Below are 17,260 nucleotides of genomic sequence, written 5' to 3'. Positions count from 1 at the left end.
TGTGTTTGTGTATGACATAGTTTTCTTTAGCAGCCCCAGGACCTGATGAGGTTTTAGGATTATTTCTAGGAGGAGGAAGAACACATTGAAATGGAGTGACTGCTGGAGATTTGTGAAGTACAACATACATGGTAATTCTATGGAAAATAAAATTATTGAACTGTGCAATTCTTTAGAAGTGCAATGTTTATATCATGTTTTCAATATATGGTAAACACACCAAGTTTATTGTCACGCAAGAGCCTAGCCTAGAAGCATCAGTGAATAAAAGAAAAGTAGTTAGGGCTAACAGGTTTCTATCAATGTCTATAATCAGTGGTGAAGCCATACAGGACCCATTCTCACTAAAGGTAGAAGTGGGTCTATATGTGTCAATACATAAAGTAAGTAAGTTTCTCAAGATGTGACTTGACCAACTCAAAAAAGACGACAGAATTAATGAGCCTGACAATGCTAGAGGCAATACCACCAAGATACTGATATTACAGACATTCCATATGTTCATGTGAAATTCTTGTACGCCATGTGGCACACAGCCCATTTCAAACACTAAAAATACAATCTTGAGGTCCGGAGATCTTGTGGTATTCCATAGTTATCTCCTCAAGGTGGCTGAATCTGTGTGTTCCTCTGGTAATGTAATTATCCTGGTGTTAAACGAACTGGACTAATCAGAGGTTCCTTCCACAGACCTCCAGTGAGCAGGGCACCCACCCGTGACCATCTCCAATTTACAGCTACAGTCCGTTTATGATACTGATGCTAATGAAGTCTAATATTCAATTAACTGACCTAATCAAAACAGACTGGCCAGAGACACAAGACTACAAGATGTACTGCAAAAAAATATCAATTTTAACAAGCCGTTAAGTTTTATATTCACCATTAGAAAACAATGTTCTTCTAACAACTGGAAAGCTAAATGGTGAGAGAGCTTTAGTTGAGTGAAATGCTTTTTCACTTAGTTGAACAATGTAAGCAAGTAGTAGAAATATAGGATGATGGTGCAGTACAATTTTTAAAAATGTAGAATCAAGTGTATCGGATTTGGCAACAAGTTATGTTAACATTGGCAGACAACTTTACACGTTGAATTCAAAGAATACATAACGACACTTCATTTGGTTGTGTTAAAAATGGACATGGAACAAACCACTGCCTGTGACAAATTTCAGAAACAATGTTGTGTCCTATGACTAATCTTTTCACCTTCTTTTTTGTTTTTCCCTGTGCACAGCAGTCATTGTCGCTGCGAATTTTACTTTTGTCTTTTGAAAGAATTTAGTGGGAATTATCCATCAAAATCTCTGCAGTCACAAGTTGATGACTGATCCATTCTTTTAATTCTATGGGGACAAGATACTCTTCTCTGTTTTCTGATCTTTCTATCTCACATTACACTTTCATGTCTCATGGCAAGGCAAACCCAATTAACAGAACTGCAACAGATTTAGTACAGCTTAAGACTTTACCTCACTCCCAGCAGGACAATGACGATGATGATGATGTTGATGAGGATGATGTGTAAGATGAGTAAGATGATAATGAGTATCATGGTGTCGATGACAACAAAGTGATGCCTGCTACACAGCACAGATCACTGGGGGAAAGTAGAACAGAATTGAAAACAATTATATTTGTGGCATTTTAATAGTAATCACAAAATGGTGTTTACAATTTGTCCCAAATCTTTTTTTTTTCTGTACACTGGCTGGCATAGGTGCTAAAATCATTATTCATCTTTTGGTAATTACACAGTTGGCATAGCAACCAAAACTCAAGAGGCCATTTGGAAGGTTAATTTTGTAAATGAACTGTAGGAGGAATTTATCTAAGTGAGAAGCAAGCCGAATGTAAATGTATGTTTTTTGTGAATGTACAATTAGCAACAATGTCTCTTGGTGTGCATTTCAATGTACAATGTATTTGGGTAGGACACCGTTCAGTAGATGCCTCTTTGTCATACAGACGTCTACTGTCGCAATTTACGGAGGCATGGCAAAAATCTACAGCTTTTCCACTAACGAGTCACAGAGGTTTTTAAACAGTAAAAATTTTGCCTTCAAAAATTAAGACAGACTTTTATAACAACTAAGTCAAACAATATTTAGAAACTGTCTAGCTACTACTGTACACATTAGAGATTCCAGCAGCCTTCTGTAGCAGAGATGGACCATCTCCACTGATTTAATTACTTTCCCTGCTAGCATAGTAAGAAATGACAGGACATTTATCAAATAAACAATTATCCTAAAACTAATTTAATCACAAAAGAATAAATGTCTGTATCTGTCAAATTCAGCTCAGCTAATTACAGTGGTTGGTCTGCTACACTCATTCATTTGCTTAATGATAATAATATGAAAAAAAGCCAAAAAAAAAAAACCCAATATGTCATAAAATCAAGAAATAACACTTGTCAATTTCATTCGTGAAATGTCTCAGACAAATGGCTCAATCAGTCACAGTCATCTGGCGATGTGTGCAGCACTGCTGGTCAAAGACAAGGTTGATGGTACTTTGAAGTCTAATAATCACCAGCTGGATGCACGTATTATGCAAAAAATTGCTGAAATTAGTTTGAAGTCTATATTTACTATCTGGGCTTTATTTTAATGTTAATAGCTCCAGGACTGCAGTGATTAATGCCATTATCAGTTAGACTGCTGATTACTTTCTCAATTAATCATTTAGTCAATAAACATTAGAAAGCAGTGAAAGACGCTTTTCACAATTTTGTCAAGCACAATGCCATGTCATGTTTTATCTAACCGACAGTCCAAAACTTAAATAATTGATTTAAGCAAGAAACTCTCAATTTGAGAATGAATGAATGAGGAGATAAATCAATTATCAAAGCTCTGAATACCTCTGTGTTTATAATCAGAAATGGCTCTCCGAAGAGAAAGAACAGCACAGGGCAACATAATTCAGGGATCCAGTGGTATACCTCAGTCACATCTTTTCATAAGTTGCTGGACATATATGCAGAGACGAGTTTTCTTGGGAGAAACCTTGTACAGACAAGACCTATCAACAAAAGACAAATTCACTTTGCAGCCCCACTGACCTGCCAATGAGGAGGAACTCTCCAACCAGTCCCTGGCGTCTCATAGCCATGAGGATATTGCGGACAGTCATGCCTTCACAGAAACATGCCACTACTCTTGCCTTGGGCAGGTGGGCCCTCAGTCTCTCCAGCAGTCGATCAAAGCTCAGCTCTCCAGCATTGCTCCAGATTTTGCCTGGGGAGAACATGGCAGACAAATGCATTGACAAGCCCGTGACCCTCATGAGATGCTGGATCTGCGTTTTTATCTAAGATGTTAACCTTCAGCCTGTTTTTGTATTGTCTGGCACAGTTTCTATCATTTTGCTCAAGTGTCTACTACCTGATACCCACAATGTAAAATGAAAACCTTCACAAGAAAATAAAACGGCTTAAACCCTGAACTTCATTGCAATATATGCCTTTTTTATTTTAAAGTAGTAAACGGGCAAAAACTATACCTGAGAGTATTTCTCTTTATAATGCTAAGCATCACTTTGATGTGGGTGTAACACTGCTGGCAGCTGTGCTTCTGTTTTACTGGTTTTGTGTTTGACACTTTACCAAATATAACTCAGTCAGGATTTAATACGACTGTCTATATCTGTAATCCACAGAATTTATTTCTTTAAATTGACTTTATTTTTCTTAGCCTGTGTCTCGTACCAGAGTGGGCGATACAGATTCCCTCCTTGGCTGCCATGTCCTTGAACGCTTCCATTCCACTTTCACCATAGTTACCTAGAAAAGCACAGAAAAGGTACAGATGGATTTTTAATTAGTTCTGTTTTGTTATAACATTACCAGACAGACAGACAGACAGACAGACAGATAGACAGATAGACAGATAGACAGATAGACAGATAGACAGATAGACAGATAGACAGATAGATAGATAGATAGATAGATAGATAGATAGATTTATTTCACACAACAGGGCAGTTACTGAATGACAATCAAGCCAGTGTTAGTGGTTGCTGTCTCATTAATTGGTGCTCAAAAGCAACATCAATTCAATCATGTTTGACAACTAGACCAAAAACTGTACATGCAGTTGTACACCTTGATCATTTATTGGCACGTTATCAATACCTGTTTCTTTATTTAGAAGGCAGCCTTGATCCTACCTTTCAAACAGTATTGAATAGTGTAGCTGTTTAGCTTGTCTTTATAGGTTGTTGTTTTTCAAGGATCTTACAGTGATTTATTGGTAGCGAATCCTTTGCCAGCATTTTATACATTTGCAGCGACTTTAAATTAGGTCTTTAGGTGTGCAGATTTTGTGCAACGATGGATGGATGGATGGATGGATGGATGGATGGATGGATGGATGGATGGATGGATGGATGGATGGATGGATGGATGGATGGATGGATAATTCTGAGTGCAATTTTAATTTTGAAAAACGTGCCCACACTGCAGTAAATTACATGCTGCCATACTACTCACAGAAGCTCAAATTTATGTCAGAGAAAGCATCTTCCCACTGTGGCACCCCTTTCTCTGCCAGAGAAAGTGGGTGACCTGGAATTTATGCTAATGAAGGGTTGCACACATTGGCAAGAATATGATAGGATTCCCCCTCTCTAATTTCTCTTCCTCTCCCCTTTTATCTTCTTCCCTTCTCTGTGTTGATTTAAGAAAAGATCAAAACTCTCTCTCTTTATTCCCTTTTCTATCCAATGCTTGCTCCTGTTTACTGTGGGTTTTATTAGCAACGGAGTGCACCCTAATTAGGTATCATTGATCTGTGCTCTACATAAATTGATGAGGAGGAAAAAGAAGAGGTTAAATGAAAAAAGAGAAAAAATACAGTGGATAAAAGGATGGAGATAGAGAAAAAAAGAAGAGAGATGGTAGGAAAGGAGACTCCACAGAAAAAGGAAAAAAGAGAGGGAGATGAAAAGTACATAGAAGAGAAGAGGTCCCACAATCCCCGACCACTGCACATCTCACAATCTCACAGTGTGTGTGTGTGTGTGTGTGTGTGTAGGTGTGTGTGTGTGTGTGTGTGTGTGTGTGTGTGTGTGTGTGTGCGTAGTCAAACAAATGATGAGTGTGGTGGAGTGAAGTGTAAAGTCCTGTAATTAGTGTCTCAGTGAGAGGAGTGGGAGACAGATGGCACAGACCATCCTTCCCCTTCGCACTTTGACACACACACACGCACACACACATTCATTCTGTTACCATCATCAAAATCGATAAAGCTTGTAACCTACTTCACTCTGGACTCAACAGGGATTTATGTGTGAGACATCTCTCTCTCTCTCTCTCTCTCTCTTTCAGTCAGCCTGCCGTGGGTCTCTTTATCACTCTGTTTCTGTTGCTCAAACACACATGTACTCTCTATAGGACTCAACATTACCAGCACAGTTATCACACGTACACACTTGTGATTCCACCCCTCCAAAAAAAAAACGAAAAACTCACCCACACACGAACACATTCATCAGTCTGACATAGGTTACAACCAAAGAGTCTGCCCTCACTACTGCATCTCAAGTTAAACTGATTTTACAAGATACTCTCCAGCAAACACTGACAATCATTTATTTTATATTTGACAGGTACAGTGCTCACTGAGCAACAGGAGAAAGAAGTGTAAATGACTTAGCCTGAAAAGCTACATTTCATCTGTTGTTTCTGACCATCCATTAAAAGAGCTTCTAAAATTAGATTAAACAATCATATAAACTTTATGACATACAACATAACTGAAAGACATACACTAATATACACTGGCACATATTTTAAAGTATCAACAATCCATAGCAGAGCTTAACAAGTGATTAAATATCAATCATTATCATGATCTTGACTTTACACAATTAAATGAACAGTATCAGCTTCAATATTCAATTTTAAATGCTCCAGTCGCACACACACAAAAAAAAACTCAGCTAATGATCAAAATCACTTGGTTTCAACTTGGGTAAATCTTAGATCAGAATACCATATTTCACTGTCAAATAATTTCTGGTCACACATTTGTCTGAGTTGTGTTTCCTCAAATAAAGCAAAACGGCCATTACATTTATCTCGTTGTATTTTGACAAACTCTGTCATTGTATAATGTAGTGCAGCAAAATTTGTAAATAAATATTTACATATTAAAGTGCAAAACTCGTGATTCAAACCAGAAACTCCTACATGATAAAAATAAATAAAAACCAGAGCTTAATATTTGTATATTGTCTGTATATGAAACAAGTGCACCACAGACACTTTAAGTGACACGGGAACATGGCATTGTCAGTGTTAACATAATCAATTACGCCAACTAATCCCAGCAGCCCTATCTTACTTTGATGCAAAAATCTGGGCATTAGAAGGTACGTAGTACAACATGGAGGTGAACAGCAGTGCTCTGTTTATTTGAATGTAGAATTGCAATAAAATTATTCAATCCCTAGAGCCAACGAATAATTGTGATCTCATGATTATCATCTTGGTTATAATCGGACAGCCCTAATTATACTAAACTAGTAGAAAAACATGTTTAATAATATGACGATGATTGATAAAAGAAAGGCAGGTTACAAGAAGACAGAATAAAAAGGTAATTAGTATTCTAATGTTCACATGATTGACTGTTAACGAGCTTTAACTGACCATTAAAAGAACCTCAGACAAACGTGAGATAATATTGAGGAATTCATTCTTATTTTGATGCATAAAAATGAAACACAAATCATTGAGTGGTTTCACTAACTGCAATTGCAAAGAAAAATGAACAAGAATTGTTATGATTATGGATTAACAGCTCTTCGACCTCTTCAGATCTCTAAATTCAGTTATACACTTGATACGTGCACCCCCTGCTTGTTTCGATTCACCTTAAACACTCAAGTCTCTATTGCCACATATTGCCCTTCATCCACTCACTTTACCCTCTTGCCTTTGTCTCCTGGTGCCTCCCCTGTTTGATATTATTTTGACCTTATTTCTCTGCAGTATAAACATCGATCAGACCCTCCACACATGACACACAAGTGCCAAATGGTGACCATCATATTTTGGAGAAAAACACTTTATACTGTTCATATAACATTAACCTCAAGTTCCCTTCACACATGTGGTACTGTCTGTGTTATCATTTTCCACTAAAAAAAACAAATGAAATCACACATTCACAGCTTTTCCGTTATACCTCTCTGCACCCTCGTTGTCTTTTTTACCTTTGCTTCTATCCTCTACAAGGCCGCTTCTTTCTATTAAATGTATAGTTTTAATGATACAGAGAAAAGAACAAAACAAGATAGATGAAAAACTTGTGAAAAACATAAAACATCAAAATGACAAGAATTCATTCTCACTGTGTACTCACTTTCATGCCCCTCCACCCTCTTGTTCTTTGATCTCATCGTGTGATTTATCTGCTTTATTACAATACATTGCAACATGCAATCGAAAGCAAAGCTGAAGCGCCTTCTGCCCTCTGTGAAGGTCCCTCCCCTCCACTTTTATCTACTTGCTTCTTCTACCGTCGCCTTCTCAGCAGAAGCAAAACAGGCAGTAAAATTTAGGACACAGAGACAGGTGGCTCTGTCTTTCCTCCCCTCATTTCTTTCCCTCCCCTCTCCCTCTCACCCATTCTCTATCCTTCTCAATTACCATCCTCATCCCCTTGTCACTCCTCTCAGGTCTATTACATGCAATTACATGTTCCCTCTCTTTCCCCTCTCTGTCTTCCCTGTCTCTTTTCGTATTCCCTCCTGTCAAAGCTTCACCCAGAGAAAAACAACACACAGTTGGAAACATTATTAAGTAATTGGCATCCTCTTGCCCTCTCCTCCTATTCTTCATGATATCTCCCCTTCTCATACCTTTCCCCAGTTTCCCTCAAACTCTACTTTGCATTTAGAGTGCAACGGACAACCGAAAAAGATCACTCATAAAGATTATTACAATATAGATACACGTGTGCTTTAACATACCAAGTATCATGCTCAGATATATTGTTCCTTACCATTAATATTGGTATCACCTGATTGTTAATTGCAGTTGAGTAAGAATAAAGTAGAATAAATGTAGCATAGAGCATTGTTGATGAAATTATCCCAATTTGAGAGTTAATATAAAGTTATTTTTCCAGACAAAACCAGAAGTCACACATGATTAGTTCAAGGGCCATCAGAAAGGTAAATACTGAACCATTCTTCCTGTAGTTACAGTGACGTCCTGTGATAAATGGTGTAATTTTGGCAATTCTTAAAAAAAAAAAAAAAACCTGCCTTTTAAACCCATCGGCAGGTTTTGGGGTTCAGAGGGTTAAAACATTAAATGGATTCCCAGAGCATGAGTTCTGAAACCTGAGGCAGAGCTACTTTGAGTAGATGTAGTCCTGTGACCCATGCTCATTAAAACACAGAAGCATACTTGTTATATGGGGACCCACCAGAAACTGGCCCATGACCCACTTTGAATTTTCACCCTTAGGCAACACTACCAGAGACAAAGATAAAAATGTGAGCAGAGTCAGTCATTCTCCCCTTCCCCATTCATTATACCTCTCTCTACACTGCTTGGCCCAACCCATCTCATTTTCTCAGTCCTGCCAAGGCTATGGAAGATAAATAGGCAAAGGCAATATTGTGCTACAGAGTCAGAGCGAGAGAACGGCTAGTAAAAAGGGGGATGATAGGAACGAAAAGGGCGAGAAAACAGAGGATGGAAGGAGAGAGACAATTGCGTTGTCAGAATCAAAAGAGCCAATAAAGACAAATAGAAGAAAGAAATGAGAAAACAAAAAGCAAGTGCAGGTAAAGAGAAAGAAGTGGACAGTAGGCTGACATCTTGATTGATTGAGAGATTGATCAATTTCTGTTAGAGCAAAGTTTGGTGACACGTCAAATTTCACGTCAGTAAAACCCATTGAACTGAATTGAAGTAAGCTGACCAGAGAAACAGCGAAATGAGAAGGTGATGCAGCAGAGAAAGTGTGACAAAGGTACACTAAACTTTATGCAGCTGAAGATAATGATTCTCTTCATTCAAACAAATATTGAACGCTGAATCCCAACTGCAGCCATGACCGCAAATTATTAATAGTTTGTTTCATGATCAGATCAACAACAGAATTTGACCAAAAAGTGAGACTGAACAGGATATGGAAGCATTTTATCAATATAATGCACATTGTATGAGCAGCAATGGATGTGGAGGATGGTAGATTAAAGGAAAATGCTGACAAAGAACAACGGACAGCACCTCCCTTTTACTTCACAGCAGCTAGTGAAGCAGATGAGTGTCCTGCTACAAGCTGGTCTCCCCAAGGCTTTATTCCAAGAACTGGCAGACTTTTTCTCTGTCTCCATCAACATCAGTGCACTGGGATGATACTGCGTATGCTGTGTCTCTAATGACTGAATATGTCCTGCTAGAGACATTAATGAATAATGGTTAATTGGCTTTTTGCTGCTAATAATTTAACAGATTAAAAATATGGTAACCAATAAGAAGATGAAGGACGTGCATGTCAGAAAATGAATTGTACACTCGCTGTAGTACCTGGTTGCTCCATCAGGTGGAACCTTACTGTTCAATACTGTAGTGCCCCCAGGAGGTGGTCACTCAGACTATGGACCAGTTATATTGGCAAGCAGAAAGCATTAGGGGTGTTGCTAGAGACAGGCTACCACTAAAAAGACTTTTGTGGTGGTTAATGGTCTCTGGCCAGAGTTTACTGGCACATTCCACTTAGATTCTAGCAACACATGCCACTTTTATGTATAATGTTACTTGTTCCTTGTCAAAAATAGCTACATCAGCATATACTGACAATTAGTTAAGAAAACTGTTAAAATTTTGCATCCACTGGATATATGCCTTGTTTTCATGCACCTTTTTCAATTGCAATGACACTCCTAACAGTGTTAATCATTTTACAGTATGTAAGACAGGTCATCTGAGTAGCTACGTTGCATCATCTACCATGTCTGATCAGTTGGATTTGTTTCTCTCTTCGCACTCATGTAGTAAATATTCTTATACTTGTCTTACTTATTGCCTTATTCTTATCCTGTGGTAATACACCAGCGGTTTATTCAGTGATTTTCAGTCAGCACTGGAGAGAATGAATTCGTACTGTCTTACCTCTGCTATAAGTCTATGTTCCTCAGTGGAAGTTAGGTTTGAAAAAGTGGGTGTTATTTAGCGTTTGAGGACTGGACAGATATTCAAAAGAAAAACAACATGCCTCCCTTAAACTTCAGTCACAGAGTGACCGTGCTGCTTTGTATTAGGGGTTGTAGGAAATTGCTAGGCTCCAGAGCTCTTACATGCTCGTCTCAAACCCCCAGAAACAGCACTGTGCTGTGCAGCGATTTTAGTAATGCAGTCACAACCAACTGTAAAAAAAACACTGTCTTGCCCATTACACGTTCATTGTGAAAAGAAACTGCGATAAAGTCTGCACATTACATGCATAAATTTGGGTATGTACGATATATCCTCCCACTGAGCCGGTAATATTCACAGTATCCACCTCCTATAATGGTATTTCATTACTTCAGTGTAATTACTGTGCAGATATTACATGTATAATTCAGTTTCTTGCATATCAGTTTCCCCCGTCTTTAGCCTCCAGATGCAAAATGTTAATGTAGAGAATTAATGAGTCTCTATACCCCCCCCCCCCTCATCTTTCTCTGAATCTGCAGCTCCTGTATGCTCTCTTATCTATCCCAAGCACTCACACAAACACACAGACCTTGTACTCTCCCCTCTGTGGTTTTCTGGCATTATTATCATTGGTTCCCCAATTCTCTCTTCCTTCCTTGCTCCTCATTCATGATTTGTCTCCTTTTTTCCCCTCAATAAACCCTCGTTTCCACAATTTTTCCTTCATTTTCCTCTCATTCTCAGACCTCTCCCTTCATTCCTCCAATGCCTGTCTATCCTTTGTCTTTCTTCTTTCCCCTTCACTTCGCAAACCATTTCTAATTCTTTCTGTCTTCTCTATGCCACCCTCCCTCTCTGACTCTTGGAGTCTGAGACTGATTGTGTTTGAGCAGGCAGCAGTCGTCCTTGAAGACCAGTTCCAAGGTCAAACCCGCCTGTCTGTATAAGACCAATACTTTCCTGATTTGCACACAGAACGACAAACACTCTCTCAAACAAATGTTCCCATACACATGCACAAACCCTGTCTTGTTCCTAAGATTAATAGGCGAGCTTAAAGCTACACACACATATGGAGATCAGACTCATAAGAAGGAAAAAATAAATACCACACACAAGACAAATGTTATTCTGACACCATACTATTGTAAATATGCAGGTTGATTTGTCTGTAGCTCTTCACTTACATAAACAAATTCCGACAGATTTGCAAATATGTGTTAACATCTGCAAACAAATCCCATTAAATTTTCAGTTGTGAGAATACAAGCAAATAACAATAACATTTTATAAGATTTAACCAAAAACATTCAGTGTTTCAACGGTTCAGTGCATTATCTCCTGAATCTTTCTCAATCAGTTTTAACTAAAAATTCACTATACCACAGCGCTACAGTGCAATCATTTGCAGGTATAAATGTGTGAATGTGACTAATTATTTGGACAAAAAAGGTGCAAATGATTTTTAGGTTCTGGCGCAAAACCCTCAGCAGCTTCCTACATGCAGTCAGCACTGATCACTCTTGCTCTTTAAAATGACCAACAACTCAAACAGAGTGACAAATCTTTTAAAAAAAATAAATAAATAAATTGGCTGATTGATTTTTCCAGTTAGACTTTTATTCATATAATATCAGTAAATTTGGTGCATTCTTTTGGCCGAAATTAGTGTTAGGAGAAAGAACTATAGCTATCGGTAAACAAAATGCACCAAATTCAGAAGTCTCCTGATTTATATGTCCCGCTACTATGTACATGTTTATAATTGAGTAAACTGAGCATCTCTGGCAAAAAATAAAAAATAAAATCTTTGAGAATTAATTGAAATTTTGTACTTTTTCGTTATAGCTGGCAGCTTTGAAAATTAAGCCAGCTCCCATTCTACATTGTAATCTATCTCTGTGTTTCATTATTTATCATTTTAGTGATTTTTAAGCAGTTAACATAAACTGGTTCAGGAGCTTTACAAGGATTTAGAATAAACAGAAATTGTGACAATAAATTCAGTAGAGGATAAAATGCTAAAATCCCAAAAACTCATTTTAAGACTCTTAAATCATATAAATTACTGTGCTGTTTTGAGCTACTTGTTATCTACTGCTTACAGCTTAGTCTACTATTTTCAAGCAATTCATGCAAATCAGGTCAAATTTGCACAATATGCTTTATACATGGAGTTTGACATTAGCTACTGCTGTGCAAAATATTTTTTTGCCTCACTGTAAACTCTATACACTCGTCCTCCTCCCTGAATGTATTCTCGAACACACAGTAACAAACAAACAAACATGCACACCAGTAGCACACACACCCTTTATACTGCAATTCAAATGCTGCTGTAATGCCCTCAGGCAAAGCCAGAGGCCAGCATCTACAGCCCTCAACATGTGAGTGTGTGTGTGTGTGTGTGTGTGTGTGTGTGCGCGTGTGTAGATGTGCGTGCGTGCGTGTGTGTGCTTATCGCTCTTTATCACACACTTTCAGGTTCAACAGCTCTTCTCTCAGTGGACACAGACGCAGTTAATGCATTGTCCACCAGCTCAGGTAGCTGTCTCACTATCTGCAGCTCATCCACCAGCAAACCAAGTGAGTCACTGCTAACTTTGGAGTGAGTAAGTGAATGAATGAGTAACACAACTGAAACACATTTCCTTTCCTCTAGAAATGATTTTCTCTGTCTCAACAGACACAATCCTCCCCCAGGTCTCCATATGTTTCTCCTTTGCCATTATTCATTGAGGATTGATAAGTACTTTGAAATCAGCAGTAGATGACACCCAATCTTTTGCTCTCTGGCATAACTATCTGTTCTTGTGACCCTATTACTCCCACTGTCCTCCAGCCATTACCTGCTGATCTACTCCCCTACTTTGGGATACTACTGCTTCATCAGCTTCTTGGCATATAGCTAGCTTCAACCCAGCAACAGTAATTCCATTTTTATCACATTTCCCTTCATAAGCTGAAAACTCATCTCTTTAAAAACCACTTCTCCCCCTCCTCTCTGCGGCAGTGTTGCTACAGTGCAACCGATCTTGTCAATTACATTCCTCTCTCCTCTTCCTTCTTGTCCTTGCACTGATAAAACACTCCCACACTTTTTTGAAAGAAAAGTTTTCTGCTTTTTCAACCTCTCTTAAAGCATCACAGATTTCTTCACAATTAGACATCTGAGAGCAATCAAGGACTTTATGCATGGATACTGGTTTATTTAAAAGATACTCATGTAAATAAATGTAATGAGCAGAAAAAGAATACCGAATAATGAGGCACAGATATAGAGGACAAAAGAGAACAAGACAAAAGGAGAAGACAAGAGTTTGTGTGTGCTTATCCAAACTTGAAAGACTTTAGAAGTTACAGAGTGTGTAGGCGGTTGTACCTTCAGTGTGTATAGCAGACACATAGCTCCAGTTGTATCTCTTGACAATGTCCACCATAGCTCTTGCCTGCTGGGCATCTGAAGGCACCACCCGCATAAAGTATTTGTAAAGGCTCTGAAACAATGCAAACAAAGTCAGCAACAAGCAGAGTTATTCAGGAGCGGGTAGAACATTCAAGTAAATGAATAATGGATATGTTTTTTGCATAATTAAGTTAAGGTTACATTAAAGTGGCAGTAATATATTTAGTCTTTAATGGATTCTCTCTAATATTTATGCACCTGCATCTGCACAGCTTCAGTAACATTTATCAACAGGTAAATGGGCTTACCTTGTCGCTGAGGTCCATACTGGTGGCAGAGTAGGCAATCTGTGGTATGTTGAATAGCTGTAGCAGGTTCTGGACCTGGATGGCCACTGAGCTTGACCCCGGTCCAATTAAACCCACGATGGGTTTCTTTCCCCGCATTGGAGTAGCAGAGGGGTCTGCACACTTCATTGTCGTCCCACCGCCTCCTCCCCCTCCCCAAGAACCTCCTCCGCCCCACTCCTCAGCCTCATCAGAAGAGACCAGCGAATCCCGTATGAACTCAATGCTCTGCTCCAGAGCCACAGCTGAGTGCCAACACGAGTCCCGGATCTCACAGCCCAGGCTGATGTTAGGAAGGATGTGTGGGTCTGCATTGATGCGGTCCAGTGTGTGCATCATGGCCTCCACCCTTTGGATGCCATACTGCTCTCGCACTGCACCACACTTGCGCTCATGTACCTGAGTAGACAGAGTGGAAGAAGAAACTACATAAAGACAGCCTGAACTGGCATTTAGATAAAAATGTTGTGTAAAAGTTGTCATCATTGATGATGGCATTCATTTTTCAGATACATTATTTTACGCATATTTTAGGCAGATTAGATTAACACATTTTAAAGTGCATTTACCTCATAGGTGCTTTACTGTTTAACTCATATCGGTTATATGTTTATATGGCCACCATGTCCAAAGATTTATTTTTTCTGTTTGCAAGTTTCTTTAATGAGATGGAAAAAACGTAAATGTCAGTGGCTGACCACTGGTTCCTGAGGCAGCTAATGGACCTTGAATGTTCACAGACCCACACTGAGGTACCCATTCTACAAATTGAATGTGTTCATTAGGACTCTTGGTACAACAGGTCGCAAATTTGGCCAAAAATTATATCCAATTATTTTTATGTCCACAATTTTATGCATTTTATGTGTTAACTTCTGTAACAATTTCAGTGTTCCTTTCAAATCCAGGCAGGATTACAGCACATAACCCAAGCTGCAGACACAAAACCACCAAATTACCTTGTCAGCAGGAGGCTGATGGTGAACGGAGAACAGCGCTCCAATGATGATGTCACCAGGCATGTGTGCTACAACTCGCCGTTCATTGGAGTGGGCAGAGTCAGCTTGATCAGGCCCTTCCCAAATGGCCAGAACTAGCAGCAGCCAAAGCATCATCTTGGTCCGTTCAGGTAAAAAAGAAGCAGCAGATCTCAAATTTGTTGCGTAGAATCGTCACAGGAAACTACTTGTCCGAGAAGCACTTTTCCTGGCCATGGCAAGACCTTGTGGCACAGAGGAGTTTTTGAAAATGGATGATTTTAGTATATTCCTTTCTTCTGACTTGTCTTTGTTCTCTTTGGATTTCAAGGTGGGACCATCACTGCAACAGCTGAGACAGGTGCAGCAGTGCAACCTGGGAAATTCAAAAGAAAATCTGGGCTAAGTCTTATTAGCTGAAATAATTCCAGGTTCCCCCAATTACAAGGCAGAGTTGGTCTCCACAGTGACAGGTGACAGACAGACATGTTCATATATACCTGTGAGCAGAGAAGACTTTGTTAGAATTTACAATTTTCAGCTGGTGCTAGATGTCACAAGAACACAAACCACACAGTTTTGTCTTATGGTTTAATCTATTTACTTAACATTACTGATGATAGCCCAGGATTCTGAAGTGTATTCATAAATTTCAGATGAAATGACGAGTTGGCAGGTTAGCACTCCTACTTTTAGTTAACTATAACTAGATTAAGTACCTCAGGTGTATGTGAAAAGTGACCTTTAATAAAGTATAAGATTAAATCCAAACACATGATATAAATGAGGGTCATGTTTGAGAGTTGTGAATTTTCAACTTCTACTTGCAAAGTGGGGAAAAATAGATTAAAACCTGAGCTCTACTTCTTTCATACTCACTTGACACCATGTTTGTGTGGAACACATTTACAGCAAATTTCAGTCTCAGCAATTTGATGTTTAAGTGAAACGTGGTTGCAAATTGTGCAACATAATATCAACATAATAACCACTGCATTGGCCGTTATTGTAATCAATATGAGGAGGAGTCCCCCTTTCTTCCTAATGAAGCTTAATGTGATGACTAAAATCCTAGCTGTATGTATGTGAGTGTCAGTGTGTGTGTAGGCTATATAAACAGCAAACAAGCTTTCCAGTCTTGGTCTTTTTCTTCATGGGGAGTAGCTCTAAATCACTGTGACTGAGCAGAGTCACCATAGTCACCACTGTGTCAACATAATATCAATAACACAAGCGCAACATCTTATCACACCTCACAGCTGCTGTGAGGAATTGTTGGTTGGCTGATAAGTTGTATACAGCACTCACTGGTGTCACTATTACACCAACAAGGTCACATTAAACCACTGGCGGTCCCATTTTTCTCTTTAATTCCTTTTTGTTTTGGTCCATGAAGATTAACTCAGCTGTTGAAAAGCTCGGATAAGTACCGAGAAAATCCATCAGCATACCACAAGTCAGTCCTCAAGTGTCTGTCTCTCGACTCGTACCGAATCACACTTATGGATATGTTACACCCTATTCTCCTGCTGCTTTAATGGTATTACTTTAATAGTGGCTTTTGGGTGTTCTCTCTAAACATTATTATCATTACTTTTTAAATTGTTTTCAAGACTGAACAAAGACTGCTATACATCCTTTGAAAAAAAAAATGCATTCAGGAGTATTTTATATTCCTTTTGTTCTCTGAAAGAAGGTGGACTATTGCATTTGTCTTGTTATTATAAATTATAGCATGCATCCATTTAATGAAGTGCAAACAGAGGTTAGGCAACAATAAAAAAAATGTAAAAAACCTTCGCAAAATGTCGGCAAGTCAGCCACGAAGTAGATAACTTAAACAGACATACAGGGACACATTTAGCTACAAGAGATACACCAAGCATCCTGTGTTTAACAGTCAGCCAAATAGGGGGGACATCAGTATACTCCCTTGAGCAAACTTTCAAGTAGCCATCCCTCAGCATCAATGGGCAAGCCTTATAATTTGCTTAACCTCAGAGTTACACAAATAGTTTACTTGACTGCAATGAAGCAATTTAATTGACTGTAAACAGCAGAGGAACTGGGGACGGTTCAGACAGCAGAGGATGGCACCCGCTGCTTATGCAAAACAGGATCAAGGTCGTGACAGGGATGTTGGTGGTTAGCATAGTGGCGGAAGCGGGGGGGGGCGGGAGGGAGAAGGGGGAGAAAAAAAACTAAGGTGGAGAACAGTGAAATACAGAAACATAAAGACATAAAGTAGGACACAAAGAAGGCGGGGGGCAAAGTAAAAACAGAGTGCCTTAAATTTTTTTAAAAATGGAGGTGGGAAGAGAAGATGGGAGAAAGAGGTAAATGTGGGGGAAAAAAGAGA

At 39.0% G+C, this 17,260-nt stretch overlaps 1 protein-coding gene across 1 annotated transcript in view; it reads right to left on the bottom strand.

The window, feature by feature from the left end:
• grm5b (glutamate receptor, metabotropic 5b) overlaps positions 1-15,039 on the bottom strand; it is a 56,493-nt gene extending 41,454 nt beyond the window's left edge. The window contains exons 1-5 of the mRNA XM_008301551.1: positions 14,884-15,039; positions 13,886-14,323; positions 13,554-13,668; positions 3,716-3,790; positions 3,071-3,245 (exon numbers count right to left, since the gene is read on the bottom strand). Of these exons, the coding sequence (XP_008299773.1) occupies positions 3,071-3,245; positions 3,716-3,790; positions 13,554-13,668; positions 13,886-14,323; positions 14,884-15,039 (959 nt within the window). The remainder of the gene's footprint in view (positions 1-3,070; positions 3,246-3,715; positions 3,791-13,553; positions 13,669-13,885; positions 14,324-14,883) is intronic.
• Positions 15,040-17,260: the final 2,221 nt, after the last annotated feature.

This window comes from Stegastes partitus, unplaced genomic scaffold (genome assembly GCF_000690725.1).
Source record: "Stegastes partitus isolate 25-593 unplaced genomic scaffold, Stegastes_partitus-1.0.2 Scaffold35, whole genome shotgun sequence".
NCBI classification, from domain to species: Eukaryota; Metazoa; Chordata; class Actinopteri; family Pomacentridae; genus Stegastes; species Stegastes partitus.
The sequence above is the reverse complement of the archived record's forward strand: the minus strand, read 5'-3'. Positions and strand labels throughout refer to the sequence as shown.